The sequence below is a fragment of the Microtus pennsylvanicus genome, chromosome 17 (assembly GCF_037038515.1).
Source record: "Microtus pennsylvanicus isolate mMicPen1 chromosome 17, mMicPen1.hap1, whole genome shotgun sequence".
NCBI classification, from domain to species: Eukaryota; Metazoa; Chordata; class Mammalia; order Rodentia; family Cricetidae; genus Microtus; species Microtus pennsylvanicus.
Genome location: NC_134595.1, coordinates 12,790,243 through 12,810,180, shown reverse-complemented (window position 1 = coordinate 12,810,180; position 19,938 = coordinate 12,790,243). Strand labels below are relative to the sequence as shown.

Here is a 19,938-nt window from a genome sequence, read left to right as displayed (position 1 = left end):
TATACTTCATTAATTCTGACCCGTGACCCGACTCTTTCAACCGGTGAGAGACTCAAACGGAAGATGACACAAAGAACGGACTCCTACCGGCACAGAAGGGGCTGTTAGCTCGCCCCTCCCTTGGCCAAGGAGCTAAACCTAAGGCGCAGGTACCGCCAGACGACGACGCGCGTTGATGACGTCACGCAAGGCGCCATCTCCGAAATCTGGTCGCAGTCCACTGTTGCCCGATGGAGAAAGTCTGTTTGTGTACTGTGCCTACGTTGTTTCTTGGGCACAACAGGTTTTTCTAGCGGAAATTTAGACAAGAAAGAGTCCTGGTGACTGAAAGCTGCAGAACAAAACGAAGAAAAAGAATAGTGAGGCTCGAAGGAGACGTCATCAGAGCGCTCCGGAAGTGTTCCGACGATGAAGGGTAAGCGGGATGAGAGACACGAAATTGGGCACGGATCACAGTATAGACAGGGTCGGGACTGGAAGATGAATCAGGGATACCTGTCCCAAAGAGTCCCAGGACAATATCCAGGGAGTTGACTCAGCATACAAAAGAAATCGAGACCCAGAGTGAGAATCGGCCCGACTCTGTCTCTAAGCTAGGAATAGATGTCACGATCGATCGAGTGTGTTCTCACCCGGGAAACTAGAAGAGGTGGATCCAAGGCCTTGGCCATAACTAGGCACTACCTGCCCAGTTAACTGTGGCCAAGTGCCTGCTCCCCTCTACAGCCTGGCTTTTCACGCTTCCTCCTGTAAAAAAATCTTCCCAGGCGCAGTATCTCAAACCTAAGGCAGTGGTATTTGATCAGAACACAGATGTGTCAGGAAGGGGAAGCAAGCGCTGGAGCACTATTAGAGGGGAGAGTGGATACGATCAAGATGATTCGCACTCCTGCCCTGTCCTGTTCTCAGAGATCGCGTGCCTTGGCATATCTCGACTTCAGTATTATGTGCATAGATAAATTCCCAGGAATCCACAAGGATGACCCCAGCTAAGACCCTAAGCAATAGTGGAGAGGATGCCTGAACTGGCCTTACCTGTAGTCAGATTGATGACTATCTTAAATGTCATCATAGAACCTTCATCCAGAAACTGATGGAAGCAGATGCAGAGATCCACAGTGGAGCACTGGTCTGAGCTCCCAATGTTCAGTCGAAGAGAGGGAAAGCGATAATATGAGCAACGGGTCAAGACCATGGTGGAGATACCCACTAAAACAGCTTGCATGAACTAATGGGAGCTCACCGACTCCAGCCTGACAGAGAGGCAACCAGCATAGGACCAAACTAGGCCCTCTAGTTTATAGTGACCGTTGTATGACTGGGGCAGACTGGGGCCATTGACAGACCAGGATTTATCCCTACTGCTTGTACTGGCTTTTTGGAACACATTCTCTTTGGAGGGATACCTTGCTCGGCCTTATACTGGGGAGGGCCTTGGTCTTGCTAGACTTTGGTGACTTCCCATGGGAAGTCTTTCCCTCTCTGAAGAGTGGATGGTGGTAGGGTGGGGGAGAAGGTGAAGCGAACGGGAGGAGGGGGATGGGGTAGAAGCTGGGATTGGTATGTAAAATGTAAAGAGATGGTTTTTTAAGAAAATAAATTTGGGCTGGAGAGATGGCTCAGCGGTTAAGAGCATTGCCTGCTCTTCCAAAGGTCCTGAGATCATTCCCAGCAACAACGTGGTGGCTCACAACCATCTGTAATGAGGTCTGGTGCCCTCTTCTGGCCTTCAGGCATACACGCAGAAAGAATATTGTATGCATAATAAATAAATAAATAAATACTTTTATTAAAAGATTAGGGGCTGGAGAGATGGCTCAGTGGTTAAGAACACAGGCTGCTCTTCCAGAGGTCCTGAGTTCAATTCCCAGCAACCACAAGGTGGCTCACAACCATCTGAAATGAGATCTGGCGCCCTCTTCTGGAGCGCGGGCATACATGGAGGCAGAATGTTGTATACATAATAAAAGTAAATAAATCTTTTAAAAAGGAAAAAAATAAAAAATAAATAAATTTTTGAAATATTATGGGCATAGTTAGGAATAACTAATTTAAAATTGCTTAGAAGAATTAATGAGACTAAAGTAAATGTGCACACACACTTCTGAGTGTATTTGTGTCCTTTTAAATCAACTGCTTGACAAGCAATGAGTATACCAGAGCTGTTACATGTGTACTGATGCAGAAAGACTTCTAATCCTGATGATAGGCATCTGGGGTAGGTAAAACAAAGTTATTCCTAGGGTCCCAGGCCCTGCACAATTTTCTCAGTAAACAAACTCAATCTACAGTTCAAGGGAGAACCAGATTCTCCATGTAAAACTGGTAACTACCTTGGTTTGTTTACTTGGGCAAACATGTACTCAGGGAAGCCCAAGAGAACAGAGATGGGTTTTTGTTTCTTTGTTTGTGTTGTTGCTGTTGGGATAAGGCAAGCTATGTAGTAGAACTCACAGTGTAAACTAGGCTGGCCTCTCCCTCTGAAGTGACAGGATTAACCATGTGTGTCACTACACTCACCTTAGAAATAAATGTATAGGGGGTCGTGTGAGGTACATTTTCTGGTCATTTGCTCTTTCTTATCCCATTTACTCCTGTACTCTGTCCCCCTGTGCCACCATGATGGTTTCCTCCAAACAAATAAGAAACAGGAGCATGGATGGTTAAAGGGACTTCAGCATCATGCTGGACATATTTAGAACTTGAAAAAAGACTGTTGTATTTTATCTTGTCAGGATTCTGAACTGTGAAAAATCTGTTTCGAATTTCTTGTAGTCAGCAAATTGTAGTATTTCAACCAACCACATGCCCTAGCCATCAATGTCACCTCACCTTTAGAGTCATCACTACTTAGTGAGCACTGCCCTCGTGTAACTATAACCTGTATTTTAAGTGAGAACAACTCTAGAGCGCTCCAGTGAGGACTTCTTTTAGACAGGCAGAATCTGGAGTAGGAACTAAACCCATGCTTTAATAAGATACCAGTGATTCTTAAACACGTTAAGCTTTGAGAAGTGTTCTTTTTAAACCTCATCCTGGGAATTTCTAGGACAAATCCAGCCAGAGGAAAGAGGAAGAAGTATGTAAGACAGTTGAGGTGGTACATGTCTATTATCCCAGCAACTAGCACTGGGAGCCTGAGACCCGAGTGTTGGGGGTTTAAGGCCACTGTGGGCTCCATAGCAATTTCTAAGTGAGCCTAGGATACAAAGTGAGGCCTTGTTTAAGTAATATGTAACTAAGCAGTGTTCAGTAGGGTCAGGACATGGATCCAAGGTGAAGCACTTGCCTGGCGTGTATAAAACGCCACTGAGTTTAACCCCCCAACACTGCAGAGTAAAACAGGAGGATCATCCAAGAAAGCTTTGCCTTTTCCTACTAACTCAGTATTCCTTCTCTAAATAAGTGTAGTTATTGTCAGAGTTAGAAAAGCCGTGGGTATTATACTCATTCCTAACAGAAGTAATCGTCTATTTTTGTGTTTGTCCCCAGCTGTGATTTACCGTGCATTTCCTCACAAAGAAGCCAGAGAGCACGATGTGCAGGTACAGTCGTTCAGAGGAGGCTGGGAGCAGCAGACCTGACAGCAGAGCAGGCTCAGTGTCTTCTTAGACTCATCTAGCTCTTCTTTCCCATGGATTACTCATCTGCACAGGTCGTACTTTAGGCCAAATCAAGGTCTTTTTGGTTGGTGTCTTCATGTTCTAGGCTCCTTTCTTAGGGTACCGGAGTCAGCTCTTAATTTCATGTCATCTCCCACTCTGTAGGGAACGACAGACAGCCTGTGCCTACCAGAACCTGTCTTGATCTTGCTTCTGTGCCCCATTCAGTGCTCAGCCCATTCCATAAGTGGATGTTACAGATTCTATCTGGATGCTTCACAGGCTTTGTCAATTGGGCAGAAGCTTTACCTGTGGCTCATATCCTGCCAGGTTGTGTGGGGCACGCCTTTAATCCCAGCACCTGGAGGCAGAGGCAGGCAGCTCTCTAAGTTCAAGGACAGCCAGAGCTACACAGAGAAATCCTGTCTCAGAGTGAGTGAGTGAGTGTGTGTGTGTATGTGTGTGAGAAAGAGAGAGAGAGAGAGAGAGAGAGAGAATGAATATCCTTTAAATCAAGATGTTAAAAGGCCAGTTAACCACCTTTAATTGTATTTCCCCATGAAAGGCCACATATGTATTTAAAAGAACCAAATTGTCCTTCTATTGATGATGAATGTTTAGCCATCCCTGACTTGAACTACCTCAAAGATTATGTATTCTTTTCACCTCCTGTATTAGCACAAAGAGGGTATCATTTACTATTGATTTGTTAACCTAAAGCTGGCAGTTAGCCTCAGACTTGTTTTTACTGTCTGGTGATGCAAAAAGAACCCAGCAAATGGCCCAGCCAAGAGGTAGGTGCTCAGGAAAGAGCACTGCCCAGAGCTGCAGCAGATGAAGGCCGAGCGAGGTACCTGCCGGCCAGTGTAGAGTAGACTGTTGTTGTCCAGTCTGAGAGGTGGGAAACGAAGCATGTTTCAGGACTGATGCGGCTGTGAAACAGTCTCCCAACCTTCCCCAGGAGTCCATATAACTCTGTATATGTCCTGTGGTTGAGAGTGAGTGTGCCTGAGATGCACTTCACACTTTCTGCCTCAAAGTGGGCCTGGAGCAGACCTCTCCAAGGGCAGCCGCGTGGAGTCCACAAGGCTGAAAGCAAGGGAAGAGGACTGTGCTGCTCACTGTCAGAATTTCTCCTCCTTGACCTACCTGGAACCCCCAGGCAGTTTCCCCTAATACTGAAATGGCTCATTTCCCTAACAACCCCAGTTCTCTTCCACTTCAAGATAGTCTTGTGGTCATGACTTGGTAAGTAACCTGTGTAGTTCATTTCTCAAGCTTCCTTCCCCACAAGGATTAGAGAAGGTTTGCATTACAAAGGATTTTGAATGTTCAGTAGAGTAACCTCAAGGAAGCAGGACTGGTCAGCGTTTGACCTGGCTGCAGTGTGGGGCGGTGTCACAGTTAGCACATGAGTGTGACTTTTACATTTTGGTAGTTGTGTGTAGGAAACACTTGGCAGACAGGAGATGTGTGAGCCTAGCTCAGCAGAGATGGTGGCTCTCAGGAACGGGATGAGTGCCCTGGTGTCTGAGAGCGGAACAGTGAACCACACCACCCTGTCTCTGAGCAGGAGCTGGGAACCCAGCGGGCTGAGGCCTTTGTGAGGGCCTTCCTGAAGCGGACAATGCCACACTTGAGCCAGCAAGACTGTGAGAGCCATCTGCAGCGCAAGGCTGTGGTCTTGGAATACTTCACTCGCCAGAAGCCAAAGCAGAAGAAGAAATCCAAAGGCCTCTCTTCCAAACAGAGGAGAGACATGAGGCTCTTTGACATTAGCCCGGAGCAACAGAGGTATGCCAGTCTTCCCATGGCCTTGCCACTCACCATTGCCTAGCCTTCCTGGTAGGGCTCTGGACTGGGGATTCCAGGGATTCCCTGGACAGCTCTTCCCCTTTAGTCTCAGGGGCTTCTCCACCATCTGCCACAAGGGGCAGCTTCCCACTACCAATTTTCTTATGTCATGGTTTGGCCTCTAAAAGGCAGGCATTGGTCAGACTGAGGACTTTTCATCATTTAACTTCTCTCCTAGCCTCACTAGTAAGTGTCTCTGTTGCCCATAGCAACAGGCTGATATTCTTTAATATGTGCTTTCCTATACCCTTTAACATCACTAGCAGAATCACCCACTCAGAGGTTGCTGCCAGGGAGAGGTCCTGCCTTGGCATTTCAGAAGTTTCTGAAAGGAATGTGTCACTGTTTTGTGGAAGGATGTCTCCCTCGAGATGGTTCTGAGTTTGTGTTTACAGCCACTATGTTTAGGCTTTGTATAACACTCCATAGCCACGCAGCCTTTCTTGTCGCAGAAGGCAAGAGAGTGTCACTTTGCACTGGGGCTGCCTCCCTGGAGTCCTTGCAGGAAGAGCCTGTTTCAGATTCGAGCCTGGTGTTCCTGACTCTGATCCTGGCTTGGTATGAATGGCACCAAGACAAAGGATAACAACCCCAGAGAAAAGCTCTTGGTCCTTTACCCTCCCTTCCAGACGATCCTGCCACCTTACACAAGGGCCTGCCTGGAAACCTGCACCTGGGTTGTTATGGCTGAGGCTACATCACCACCTTCAGATGCTCTCCTGCTCTGAGCCAGGGGCTCCTCCATCATGCCTACAACTGGCCAGGAGGAAGGGCATCAAGGCAAAGGGCCCCCTCTTCCCTTCTCGAGAGCAGAAATTTAGCCCTGAAAAGGTTCTGCCAGGGAAGAAATTGAGGTTCAAGGAGGGGAATGTACTTGGCCTTGGTCACATTGTTGTCAGGGCACCTAGGGCTTCCACAGTCTCGGGTATTCCCTCGTGCTTACTCTTGGCCTTGAGCCCAGCTCTGGTTTGCCAAACACTGGAAATCCCAAGCTCGTGTTTCTGACTCTTAACAGATACAGTCTCTTCCTCCCTCTGCATGAACTCTGGAAGCAGTACATCCGTGACCTGTGCAACGGGCTCAAGCCAGACACGTGAGTTTTATTTCTGATGCCTGCCATGGGATTAGATCCCAAGTCTTGCGTGCACTAGAGACGCAGCCTGGGAAACCAGCTGGCTGTGGGCGTTTGTGATCCTGTTTGCTTTGTTACCAGCTCTTCTTTGTGGGCTCTCTTGACCTCCTAGGCAGCCGCAGATGATTCAAGCGAAGCTCCTGAAGGCGGATCTTCACGGTGCTATTATTTCAGGTAATTTCTGTGAGAGCATATGGTCATCTGGAGACTGCTACTCAGTGGCAGTACTCAGCCTGGCATCTGTCACTTGGCGTCCTGAGGTTTCTCTAAGTTACAAGCCGTGAGGATCTAAGGTGGTTGTGACCTGACCCGTGCTGGGACTTGTTAAACACACACTAAGTGGTGCCTGCATGCCGTCAGCTCATACTGTTATCACCTCGCCTCTAGTGCAGACTCTGGGGGTTTCCAGGGTGCCAACACCAGTGCAGGCTTTTCCCATGACTGCCAGACTCATTCACCCCATGGCACCCAACAGCTACTTGGACAGCCAGGAGGGGCCTCAAAGTACCTCACACAGAGCCCTTGGTCTCCCCTGAGGTCAGCTCTCTGATTATGACACATCTCCATATCAGTTTGTTCAGGCTAGAGACCTAGAAGTACATACACATTACCTCTTTCCTAATCCTGCACCTCAAGTCGGTTAACACACCTAGTTCCTGAATCTGACCTGCCTCTAACTCCCTCAAGCTGCTGTGGAAGCTTCTCTCACCCTCCCCCAGCTCACATACTGTTTTATTCCCACATACACACCAGATCAAATACACAGAATGAAGGCTGTCATTGGACATCAGACTCCTGACTGCCGTTTGCCTGTCCTAAGCCTCCAGCAGCTTCCCATCCAGTCAGAGTAAAAATCTACAGTGACCTTTGGCTACCCTCTGTGTGACTTGCACACCTGGTACCTTTGCTTGGGTCCTTCTCTCCACGAAGGGGCTCTGAAGGTTCATACATTGACTCCTGATGTCACTTCCTGAGAGTCCACCACCACTAAGGCTTCCCCTCCACTCTCCTGCTGTCACTTCCCGAGAGTCCACCACTACTAAGGCTTCCCCTCCACTCTCCTGCTGTCACTTCCCGAGAGTCCACCACCACTAAGGCTTCCCCTCCACTCTCCTGCTGTCACTTCCCGAGAGTCCACCACCACTAAGGCTTCCCCTCCACTCTCCTGCTGTCACTTCCTGAGAGTCCACCACCACTAAGGCTTCCCCTCCACTCTCCTGCTGTCACTTCCTGAGAGTCCACCACCACTAAGGCTTCCCCTCCACTCTCATTGCGCTGCTCTTATTTTCCTCATAGCCATTATCCGTATCAAGAAATAGAATAGCCCGTGCTGTCTATCACTGTCCCCCATGAGAGCTTCAGCTCACAGGAGCAGGATACAGGCCATCACGTTCAGTGTCCTGTCCCAGCACTGACCTGCCACACTAAGCACATAGTTAGCTCCAAATGCTGATTACATGGAGGAGGCAGGGCCCTGCCAGTGAGGTGAATCGCCTGTCACTTCTGGGCAGCTCTACAGGAGGACTGCATTCAAGGAAATGTTCAGGAGAGTCAAAAGTGAATGATGGATGTCCTGCCCATGGCACTTGCTCCATCAAAGCAACATGACTGGACTTAGTTCTTTATGTGTATGGCCTTGTGGCTCCAGAACCCTGCATAAAACCCAAAGGATACCTGAGAACAGCCCAGAGATTACAAAGCCCAGGACAAAGAGTTGGGAATCCTGGGCTCTTGCTGGCTTGGTCATTGCCCAGCTACAGAGCCACTATCCTCTGGGCCTTCTCTTCCTCAGCTTAGAAGGGCTAGGATCCTAGTCCCTGAGGCCAAGCTGTGACTGCTGGCATTACCCAGGCCTTACCCGCATCTGCTTTTCTCCTTTGCAGTGACAAAATCCAAGTGCCCCTCCTATGTGGGGGTCACAGGAATCCTCCTGCAGGAGACCAAGCATGTCTTCAAGATCATCACCAAAGAAGACCGACTGAAAGGTGTGTGCTGTGTCCCTAGGGTATGAGAGAGAGAGAGAGAGAGAGAGAGAGAGAGAGAGAGAGAGAGAGAGAGAGAGAGAGAGAGAGCCTTATTCTTTCCTTGAGGTTTTCAGGTTCTACTTGACTATGGAGTCAGAGTCTGCAGGTTCTTGCTATGTTATGAACTGCAGAGAGAGGCCCCTGCCCCTATGGCTACCAAGAGACATCATGAACACAGCAGCCTGTCCATAAATAGAACAGAAGAACTGCTTATCTGGGTCTTCAGCACTCATTGCTAAGGTCACCACCTCTCAAATGAATAACTAAAAGACAGGCAGAAGAAACCAAAACAGCCTGCCACTGGAGTTCTGAAAACTGCACCCTTGCTGGAGCTCTTGAGTTTTAGCATTGTTGGGAGGAGAGAGCCATTTGTTCATCCCTAGCCACTTATCCCTGAAATAATCACACATATTTAAATCACTGCTTGGCCCATTAGCTCTAGCTTATTGGCTAATTCTTACATGTTAATTTAACCCATTTCTCTTAATCTGTGTATTGCCACAAGGCTGTGGCTTACCAGGTAAAGTTCCCAGAGTTTGTCTCTGGCAGAGGCTCCATGGCTTCTCTCTGACTCAGCCCTTCTTTCTCCCAGCATTCAGTTTAGTTTTCCCCACCTAGCTAAGTTCTGCCCTGCTATAGGTCCAAAGCAGTTTTTCTATTCATTAATGGAAATCATAGCATACAGGGGGAAATCCCACATCATAGCATGGTTATTGCTGCTCCAGCAGGTACTTTTGAATCTTCCAATACCCCAGTACTTGACCTTGCCCACAAATCCAAAGTTCAAACAACAGTTGAGGGGTTTGTACTCATTTCTGTTGATGCTAGAAATCAAGACCAAGCTAATCCTGGGCTCTACGCCTGAGCTACCCCCACAGCCCTGCTTCATTGTTTTTCCATTTCCCTGTATGTTCTTCTGCTCACTTTATGAGTCTAAGGAAGTAATGGAGAAGTTTCCCCACTCTGCACAAATCTCAGAACCAGTTCAAGACTGTATGGGAAACTGGGTTTGGTGGTGTGAGAGCCCTCAGTTCTGGGAATTAAGTTAATCACCTCTGAACCTGGAAACTAGGCAGTGAGTTATATTTAGACTGTGAATCAAATAGCCCAGGTCTTTTTTGGGTACTTCTGGCATGGGTCTTCTCATTCCTGTACACTTTTTTAAAGACAGTCTTAGATGCAGTCCTGGCTAGCTTGGAGCTTGCTATGTAGACCAAGCTGGCCTTGAACTCTCAGATCTGCCTGCTTTTGTCTCCTAAGTGCTGGCCATAAAGGTCTAGCATCACCTTAATAATGTTGTGGGAAGTCCTTCTGTATTGTTGCTTTTATTGGTTAATGAATAAAGAAGCTATTTGGGCCTATGACAGAGCAAAACAGAACAAGGCAGGAATTCCAAGCAGAGATAGAGGAGAAAAGGCAGAGTCAGAGAGATGTCGTGTAGCTGCCGAAGGAGACAGATGCCAGAACCTTACCTGTAAATCACAAGCCTCATGGCAATAATAGAATTAATAGATTAATAGAAATGGGTTAATTTAAGATGTAAGAATTACTTAGTAAGAAGCCTAAGCTATTGGCCAAGCAGTGTTGCAATTAATATAGTTTCTGTGTGATTATTTTGGGTCTTGGCAGCTGGGAAGTGAACAAGCAGCCTCCGACTACTTTAATACAATTTAAATTGTAAACGTGCATGAATCATGCTTACATGAACATGAACGCACTGTCTGTATTGTTCCTCATTCTTTTTCCTTTCTTCTTTTCTATTCAGTTATCCCCAAGCTAAATTGTGTGTTCACCATAGAAATTGATGGCTTCATTTCCTACATTTATGGAAGCAACTTCCAGCTTCGGTCAAGTGAGAGATCTGCCAAGAAGTTCAAAGTAAAGGGAACAATTGACCTGTGAACTCTTTGCCACTGGCTACAGATGTACCTGGCAGCTGAGAACTGGAAACACCTTAAATACCCACTTTTCCATGAAGCACTTTCTGGCTGTGGCCCGTCTCGACTCCAGGGAAAAAAGAGTGGCTAAAGAACATTGAACAACAAAGGAAGAAGTCGGGGGTAGAGATTTGTCTCTCCAGGGAGGAAAGACTAACAGAAAATACACCAGGACTAACCTTGGGTGATTTGAAGAAGGTGGCCATTAGGTTCTGTCTTTCATACTTTCCTGTGTTTCTGGAACATTCTGTGCTAATAATGATAAATTTGGACATCTTAGTTCCATTTTGGCTGCTATATTTTTAACCTTTCTACTGTGTAAGACCAGATGAGGTCTTTCTGCACGTGGCCATTGGAACTACAGGTCAGGACCAGCATTAAAAATGGCTGGGGTCCAGCTACCCTGTGCCAGTAGCCTTGAGGAGGCCTTGTCATTGACACCTGGTTCAGAGGGGCCAGTTGCCCCTTGTTTGTAAGAGGTGTGTGACTGCTGGCCGGCTCAGAAACTGCCCTGTCAATAGTAGGTGATGGCACATCCAGCACTCACCCCAGGTCAGCGGTGGTGCTGGGGGTCAGTGCTCGGTGCCTCCCACTCAGACTGCACTGGATGGAAGAGAAATGAGTGAGCCTGATGATCTTTATATGACAGAAAAACAGAAAGCCGCCTCCCTCTCAGAAACCAAAGTGCTCCCCCAAGTCCCCGAGGTTATCTAGGCCCTGGTCTGTCAACATCATCTAGACATTCCTCATGGCACTGCCCCGTCCCACCTGGCCCCCATGTTATCACAGTCCTTGCCACCCAGGTTCAGGGCACACATGACCTCTCAGCCTGAAAATGATTATTGTCTTACGGACTGGTAAAGAAAGGCTAAGATCTGAACCAGAAGAGCTGGCTCCAGAGTCAAGTTCTTCCCAGGAGGACAGCCACAGGGGGGTGAGAGAGACAGCTAAGAGTGTGTGTATGTTCCTTATTTACCCAGCACTCTACCAAGGAACTCTTCTGTGTAGAGTGACTGCTGTTCTAGCTGGCTGAGAGTGCGCAGGTGCTGCACCTTCAGAGCAGACCTGTCCAGCCCCACCCTCTGTGATGTAAGGGGCGCGCTATGTTGCATAAGCACAGCTGCTTCCCAGAAGAGCTGCTGGTGCCACTTGCCAAGTGAAGCATGTTACTGCTGGCCCCAACTCCATTGACTCGCTAAGGACATTCTCCCTCAAGGGAGACAATGTACTGCTCACCTGAAATAGTCTCTGCTCTTTGCCTTGTCTGGGATGTGCTGCTGTTGTCTCCCTGACCTCCCCAGCATCCTCCAGACTCTGGTCCTGAGGAAACTGCACTTGGTATTACATACAGCATGACTATCCAAGTCCCCACAACTTCATGGAGGGGGTATAGTACTGGTACTTGTGACTGTCTCCAAGGAATAGGACTGTGGTAGAAATGAGATTTGGGGTATAGAGAGTCACATGACAACCAACTCTGTTGAATGTAAACCATGCAGTACAGAAACATGAGCCCCATGCAGAGTGCCATAGAAGCCAATGGGAAGAACAGTTGGCACCTCAAGAAAGGGCTCAGACTGCTGTCTAAATTGGTTTCTGCTAAGGCTTCCTCCTGACTGGTCAACAGCTACCTCTCTGTGCGTATGGTCTGTCCTCAAGAAGGGAGCTCTAGTGTGCTTCTTCCGATGGTGTGATGAGATGAGATAACACCTCATCTATGACCCATTTATCCTTCGTTACCTCATAAAGATCCTATCTCCAAACAGTCGTGTTGGAGGTTAGAGCTTCAACACAGGAATTTGAGGGTAGTTAGTAACGACTGTGAAATGTTCCTAATTAGAAAAGTTGGCTTTACCTCCAAGGAAGGTGGCAATGTCCAGTCTGGACCCCATCCACAGACAGTGGCCTGGTTTTCTCTGCTGGTTTTTTTTGCTGTATGCTATGCTTGGGACACCAGGCAGCTCAGCCTAACTGCTAGGCTACGAGCTCACATTTTCCTGAATTTCATGGGCTTTGACTTAAGGTGCACGCACAGTATCCAGAGTCCCGAAGTTGTGAGCAGCCAAACTCCTCCGATGGTTAATGTCTACACGGCTGGATTGGGAAATGCTTTGAAAAGGGCACTTCTTGGTGTGTTTCTGAGGCTTCCAGAGAGGATTAACTGAGGTGGAAGATCCACCCTATACATGGGAAGTTTCATTCCCTAGGGTCAGGAGCTGGAAACAATTAGAAGGAAGCTTGCTACAACACAGGCATCCTTGCTCTCCACTTCTCTGTCACGTGTCCTGTCCCACTGTGTCTTCCCTGCCATAATGGCTGACGCTGTAGCAAAATAATGCCTTCCTCATGTCACTTGAGTCAGGGATTTTATCACAGGGACAAAAAGTCCAACATGGGAGATGGGCAGAGTTGGCCCCTGAGGGGAGCTGTGGAGTATGAAGAATTAAATCACACCCAGGTTCAGAAACCTGAAGAACCCAGGAAATCAGAGCAAGGCTTGGGAAGTTCTATCTAGGGGAGGAGAAATGGGAAGGGGACATGTGACCACTGGTCTCAATGGCGATGCCTCAGGTTGCACCCAGCTCTCTAATGGTGGGGAAGACACAGCAGGAACTAGCTTTGTAAACCAAGGGGCAGGTTACAAAATTCTGATCAGTTCATCAACACCTGAAATCTTTCAGGGTCTCCAAGCTACCTACCATCTGTCAAGTGAGACAACTTACTGCATGAAGGCCTCCTAGATCAGGCTGCTGGGATTCCTGCAGCAGCATAAGCAGGCACATGTCCGCAGCAGCTGTTCTATACTGCACTTTAGCCATACTGAGTCAGGTCCCAGGAGTGGAACTCACATGTCTATGTGTTTGTGTAACACCACCTGCTTCCTCCAGTCACCAATATTTGAAGATGGTACATTCCAGATGGCATCTAAGTCTCTCGGTCCTGACATCTGATTTGACCATAGATTCTTGGGCCAGTCTTTTCTGGATGTGGGAAAGGATCATCCAGTGACCAGGCTCTCAGATTCTGAATAATAAACATGAAGATTCTTCCCAAATACATAATTATGGTAAAAGGCTCACTTTCTAGACAATGGCTTTTGTATTAATTTAGTTTGCATTTCTTATCTATAATGACTCATTAAGACATCTGTTAAATGTCTATAATATTAATTTAATTCTAATAGAACTGTATTGGAATTGTCCATTTAATTAACCTCATAGGCCTTTAATGGATATCTTAAATAGACAATATTAACAGGACTGCTAGACAAATTAGAATTAGAGTCAATAACATTCTTGGTAATTTCTCATGAGCTGTGACGGACAAGCATTGCTAAGTAGGCAGAGACGACTGCAAAAGAAAAAGTGTTAGAGTGGCAGGAAATCCAGAATGGACAGGACCCCGAGGGTTCACCATTCTGTGTCCCAGGAAATTTCGGCAAAGATGTTTCCCGGCCACCAAGATGGTACTCAGGAACAAAGGCTTCAGCTTTCATATGCATTTACAGAAAATATTCTCTGTCTGTGTTCCCTTGGACTGAGCTCCAGGTAGGGAAGAGAGGAAGGAGATGGGGAGCATGAAACGAATGGAGAAAGAGAAGTGTTAGAGGGGGAGGGTCATGACATTGTATGATAGAGCAGGGGAAATGGGACTCACTAGGATAAGGCAGGATGGTTGGGACGGAGTGTGGAATGGGATGAGATGTAGAACACTACCCCATTCCTCACCCGGGCACTCCTCTTTATCCCCACCCTCCTAACTTTCACCACTTTCTTGGCCACTCCCTCTTAGAGTCCTTCAATGGACCTTTATATTCCAGAACGTAAATGTTGAGCTCATTCCAATTGTTGGACTTCTCTCCAACTTCCCTCCCTATCTGGTCACATGGCCACAAACCCAGGTACACCTAAAGTTCTCACAATCATATTTTCAAGCAGAGAGGAAGTATGTTCATTGTGCTCCTCCCCCAAGTTAAATTAAAAGCTCAGTAACAATAAAGCCTGTGTTTTGATCATTCTGGATCCCCAGTTATCTAGAAAGAACCTGACCCATGATAGAGTCTCATTGAGTGCTGGTGTGAAAACACTGCCCTTTGACCTCTCCATGTAAGTACATCTACCCCCACCTCATGGAATTGTCTCATTGCCTCTGAAACTCAGGTACAAGATCCAGTTATGCCTTGCTTCTTCTCTTTTGCCACAACCACATCCGACCTTTCTTGAAGTCCTATTGGACATCAATAAGAACTGAAGTCTCCTCCCAGCTCTGCTCACGTCCTATCTCTTGACCTCATCCTCCCACAGCAACTGCCCAGCCAGCCCCAGCCCCAGCTCTCCCATGCCTTCCCTGACTCTATACTCAGCCACGTACAAACAAGATGGCCATTAAAACAGGACTCAGACTGTGCCATCCTTCAACTTAAAACCCACAAGTAACTTTCCCCTAAGTTGATGTTAAGTCATGCTCCTGACCAGAATTCCCAGGTCCCTCCCTGATGGCGCTATGCTCCCCCTCCCCAGCACCTGTCCTGTCCACTCTGGAACCCTCAAGTGTGCACCGCTCTACTCTCAGTGTTTGCTCTTGAGTTCTTTGTGGGATTTTCTCTCTGTTGTCCCTCAACCCACGTCAGCCTTATCTTCTGCATTTGTCTCTGTTCTACTGGAAGGTTCTCTCATGACCTTCCTAGATCACTCCCACCTTCCTAGCTCAGCAGCCCCTCCTCCAGCAACCTATCACTTGTGTGTACTACAACCCTTGTCAGCTGGGACTTTACCTACCTAATTGTCATTAGAGCCATCAAACATCCCCATATTGTGTCAACACTGCTTTGCATAGAATGTGTTTAGCAGTCACTGGGTATGGTGACACACACCTTTAATCTCAGCACTCAGGAAGCCTCTGAGGCAGAAGGATCATGAGTTCCAGGGCAGCCTAAGCTACATAGAAAATCCTGTCTCAAAAACCACAAAGAAGACCTCAAAGTGTAGTCCAGTGGTAGAGAGCCTTGTCTAACATGGTCAAAGCCCTAACACCCACTCTCAGCACAGGAAAAAACATGTTCATAAGTATTTGTTGTTTATCTAGTTATAGTGGCTCATACTAGTAGTCAAATCACTTGGGAGACTGAGACAGAAGGAGAACCATGAGTTCAAAGTCAATAGTGAGTTCAGATCAGCCTGGACTACACAGTATGAGACCCTGTCTCAAACACACACACACACACACACACGAGATTTATATGTGCATTGTCTCGTTAGAGAGAGGGAGCCAAGGGTGGACTATGATGAGTGAGTGGGCATTGGTTCTCACAGCTGCCACGATGACAGCAGTGACTCCATCCTTGTGACTTGTCCACAGCAGGTCCATATGCTACCCTCCTATACAAGCAGGCACTGCATCCAGCAAGAGTCCCCAGATGCCACAACTGCCGTGTCATCCGAGCCTGCCCCCAACACACACAGAGAATCACAAGTCTACACTCCACAAACAGCAGGACCATGTAGCAGTCCAGCATTATATGCCTTAGCTCCACCCATTGAAGCAGAGTGTGAGCCTCTGTGCTGTCATCTTTGATAGTCAGGAAATCAGAGGTCAAGGCCAACTCACTATCCACCCTCATTTTCAACAACAGAAGATGAGGAATAAGGAGCAGTATCTACTACAGAAGCATTTAGTATGCACACATTAACTTGTACCTTCAGCCAGAAGTGAGGGAGAGAGAAATGTCTTATTGAATGCTTCCATGGGCCCTCCACAGGGCCTTGCCTTGCAAGGATCATGAGGTGGAGAGCCCTTGGCTGCCTCAGTTTTCTCCTCCAGTGTATTATACTGTGTTCCATGACCACACAGCACACACAAACATATTCTACAGGTGTGTGCCTCTCTTCCTGACACATGTTTGTGGTGACAGCATGGAACTGACATGGCAGGACTCTCAACATTACAAATTACACAAGAACAAATGGGGTTCCTTCCAGATGTTGCTGTTTGGAAATTGGGTTGTATCCCTGCCCTCAGCAGAGGTTGTGACAAGGCCAAGCCAAGAGCAGGAGCCCTGAAGCCCCAGGATCAGCTGTTGCCATGCCCTTCCTGCTTGGACCTGAAAGGGTGCCTTCAGACTTAGCCCTACAGACAGCCCAATGCTACAGTTCAGGGGCTGAAAACGCGGGTTATATGCTGGTGGGAAATGGAGAGAATTATAAACTTAGTATTTGTGCTTTCTCTGACTCCTGACCTTCTCCACTGGAACAAACAGCAAGCCTTCCTTGCCATGATGAACAGAGTCCTCTGAAACTGAGACAAAACAAATCCTTTCTAGTTATATTGCTTCTGTCAAGTATTTTGTGACCACAGGGGAAAATGTATATATACGTGAATGAAAAAGTGTTAGCCAGGTAAGGTAGTTCATGACTGGAGGAGGCTCGGGCAGAAGGATCACAAGTGAAAGGCCTGCCTATGATACCGCTAAGACTCAAAACCAACCTGGAAGACTTAGACACTGTTATGTTAAAGGAAAAAGGATGCTGGGGTTTGTTGCTACAATTCCTCCCCTTCGGGAGATGTAAAGAATGTCTACCTCCTAAGGTGCCAACAACAACCCAAGAGGTGATTCAACCAGAGCTTGCTCTGGGGAACCAGTGAGTTGTTAGACTTACTTACAGAGCCATGGGAGAGTGGAAAACAGCCACACTGAAAGTTCTGCATCCAGTATGGAGATCCCTCTCCCATAGCTGTGTGCATGGTGTCCCCCTTTCTTAAGTAGGTTTCTATTGCTGTGATAAAGCACTGTGGCCAAAAGTGGCATGAGAAAGAAAGAGTTTAATTTCACTCTCGTGCTGGCTAGTCTTATGCCAAATTGACACAAGCTAGAGTCATTTGAAAGGAGGAAACATCAATTGAGAAAATGCCTCCATAAGATTCAGCTATAAGGCTGTCAAATAGTTTTTTAATTCTTTTATTTATTTATTTATTTATTTTGGTTTTTTCAAGACGGGGTTTCTCTGTAGCTTTGGAGTCTGTCCTGGAACTAACTCTTGTAGACCAAGCTGGCCTCGAACTCATAGAGATCTGCCTGCCTCTACCTCCCGAGTACTGGGGTAAAAGGCACGTACCACCACCGCCCAGCTTAATTCTTTTTATTTTTAAAACAATCTTATTTTACATACCAATCCCAGTTTCCTCTTCCTCCCATCCTCCATCTTCCCTACCTTCTCCCCTCTCCACCCCCCATACACTCATCAGAGAGGGTGAGGCTTCCCATGGGGAGTCAGCAAAGTCTGTTGCATCACTTGAGGCAGGACTAAGATCCTCATCCCTGTATCTAGGCTGAGCAAGGTATCCCTCCATAGGGAATGGGCTCTAAAGAGACAGTTCACTCACTAGGGATAAATACTGGTTCCTTTGCTAGTGGCCCCACAGACTGCTCAAGCCACACAATTGTCACCCACATTTGGAGGGCCTAATTTGGCATTATGCATGTTCCCCAACTGTCAGTCTGGAGTCAGTGAGCTCGTACTTGCTTGCATCAGCTATTTCTGTGGGTTTCCCCCATAATGGTCTTGGCCTCTTTGCTTATAATTATTGCCCCTCACTCTCTATAATTGTAATCAAGGAGTTCGGCCCAGTGCTTAGCTGTGGATCTCTGCATCTCCTATCATCAGTTAGTGGATGAAGGTTCTACGATGACAATTATGGTAATCATCAATCTGATTACATTTTAGGTACTCTTTCCACTATTGCTTAGATTCTTACCTGAGGTCATCCTTGTGAATTCCTGGGAATTTCCCTAGTGTATAATGCATTATAATTAGTAAATGATGAGAGAGAGCCCAACCCATTGTGGGTGGTGTCATCCCTGGGCTGATGGTCCTGAATTCTATAAGAAACCAGGCTGAGCAAACCATGGGAAGGAAGCCAGTAAGCAACACTCCTCCATGACCTCTGCATCAGCTCCTGCCTCCAGGTGCCTGAGTTCCTGTCCTGAATTCCTTCAGTGATGAACAGAATTATGGAAGTATAAACCAATTAAACCCTTTCCTCCCCAACTCGCTTTGGGTATGGTGTTTTGTTGCAGAAATAGAAAACTAAGACAGCCCGCATTGAGCTGTGGTCCATCGTGATGGGAAGTCAGGGCAGGAACTCAAGGCAGGAACAGAAGCTGGGAAGCAGAGAGAATGTTCCTTATTGGCTTATTCCTCATGAGTTGCTTGCTCTGCTTTCTTATATCATCCTGGACCTCCTGCCCAGGGCTGGTAAGACCCTCAGTAAACTGGACCCTCCTGCATCAATCTTTAAGCAAAAGAATGCCCTACAGACAACGCAATGGGGGCATGTTTTTTTAACTGAGGTTGCTCTTCCCAGATAATTATACATTGTGTTGAGTTGACAAAAACCAACCAGGAAAGTCTTTTTCCTGACTCCTTCTCTCCCTATAGGGATATCTTAGAGGGCTTGAGTCCTCTTGCCCTTTCTAGAGACCCAGAGGCCACATGAAATAGGACAGAATTAGACAACTAAAGATGTGAATAGTCAGATGAGGGCTCCATGAGCATCCTTAGCCCCTCCTTCTAAGAGGAAACATCAACAGCCAACAGGCCAGCTGTGATGATCTTTGAAGAGAAAACCCAGTTGACCTCCTGAAGATGGCTGCACTTTGGCTCACAGGTTAGTCCTGTGCAACAGGATTATAGCTTTATAGTCTACAGATAGAGCACTTGCCTAGTATGTGCAAGATCCTAGGTTCTGCTGGGCGGTGGTGGCGCACGCCTTTATCCCAGCACTCGGGAGGCAGAGGCAGGCGGATCTCTGTGAGTTCGAGGCCAGCCTGGTCTACAAGAGCTACTTCCAGGACAGGCACCAAAAACTTCAGAGAAACCCTGTCTTGAAAATCAAAAAAAAAAAAAAAAGATCCTAGGTTCTGAGGTGGGCAATGGGAGTCATCTGTAGGAGAACCATGAATAAGCCTACTAAGTGCAGGCTTAGCAGGTATCTGAAATAATTTAAGCATTGCCATGTAATCTTATCCCAATGATAGGGCTTAGGCTACTAAGGGCCTTTGCCTAAGAACTGCATATTTAAAGCAAGAAAACACCAAGTCCTAAGGAATGCAGCATGTCACCAAATACATGATTTAATATCTACTGTCGCCTCTCAAAATATTGGCTCTTTCTCTACCCTGGACCTCTGGAGACCAGGCATTCAACCATGTTTCAGTCACTAGGGTGTGGTTGCCTTGAATCTGCTGGTCCCCACCCCATAGGTCATCCCAAATTTAGTGGGTGAGGCAGTGACTAGTGGAGAAGTGGCCATGTGACTATAGAGTGGGAGAGAGAAGAGCCATGCCTATATCCTGTGGGAACTGACGTTAGGATGAGGGAGGCCAGACATCT

At 47.1% G+C, this 19,938-nt stretch overlaps 2 protein-coding genes across 5 annotated transcripts in view; both read left to right on the top strand.

The window, feature by feature from the left end:
- The window catches only part of LOC142836859 (uncharacterized), a 309,196-nt gene that overhangs the window by 264,292 nt on the left and 24,966 nt on the right, over nucleotides 1–19,938 (top strand).
- On the top strand, nucleotides 170–10,828 carry LOC142836874 (ribonuclease P protein subunit p29). Of its 4 annotated transcripts, none has more exons than XM_075951529.1 (7): nucleotides 170–415; nucleotides 3,493–3,545; nucleotides 5,176–5,396; nucleotides 6,472–6,549; nucleotides 6,701–6,762; nucleotides 8,472–8,573; nucleotides 10,378–10,828. In XM_075951529.1, exons 1-7 carry the CDS (start codon nucleotides 409–411, stop codon nucleotides 10,512–10,514), a joined length of 660 nt encoding a protein of 219 aa, XP_075807644.1. In that variant the 5' UTR covers nucleotides 170–408; the 3' UTR covers nucleotides 10,515–10,828. The 4 variants fall into 4 exon arrangements, with proteins under 4 accessions (XP_075807644.1, XP_075807645.1, XP_075807646.1 ...); XM_075951530.1 differs by having other exon boundaries at nucleotides 174–415; nucleotides 3,493–3,655; XM_075951531.1 differs by lacking the exon at nucleotides 3,493–3,545 and adding an exon at nucleotides 1,075–2,325 and having other exon boundaries at nucleotides 175–415.

Excerpts from the sequence above, each read along its gene's own strand:
- LOC142836874 (XM_075951529.1), top strand. Across the intron at positions 6,550-6,700 it reads AACGGGCTCAAGCCAGACAC|GCAGCCGCAGATGATTCAAG; the intron begins GTGAGTTTTATT and ends TTGACCTCCTAG. Across the intron at positions 8,574-10,377 it reads CAAAGAAGACCGACTGAAAG|TTATCCCCAAGCTAAATTGT; the intron begins GTGTGTGCTGTG and ends TTTTCTATTCAG.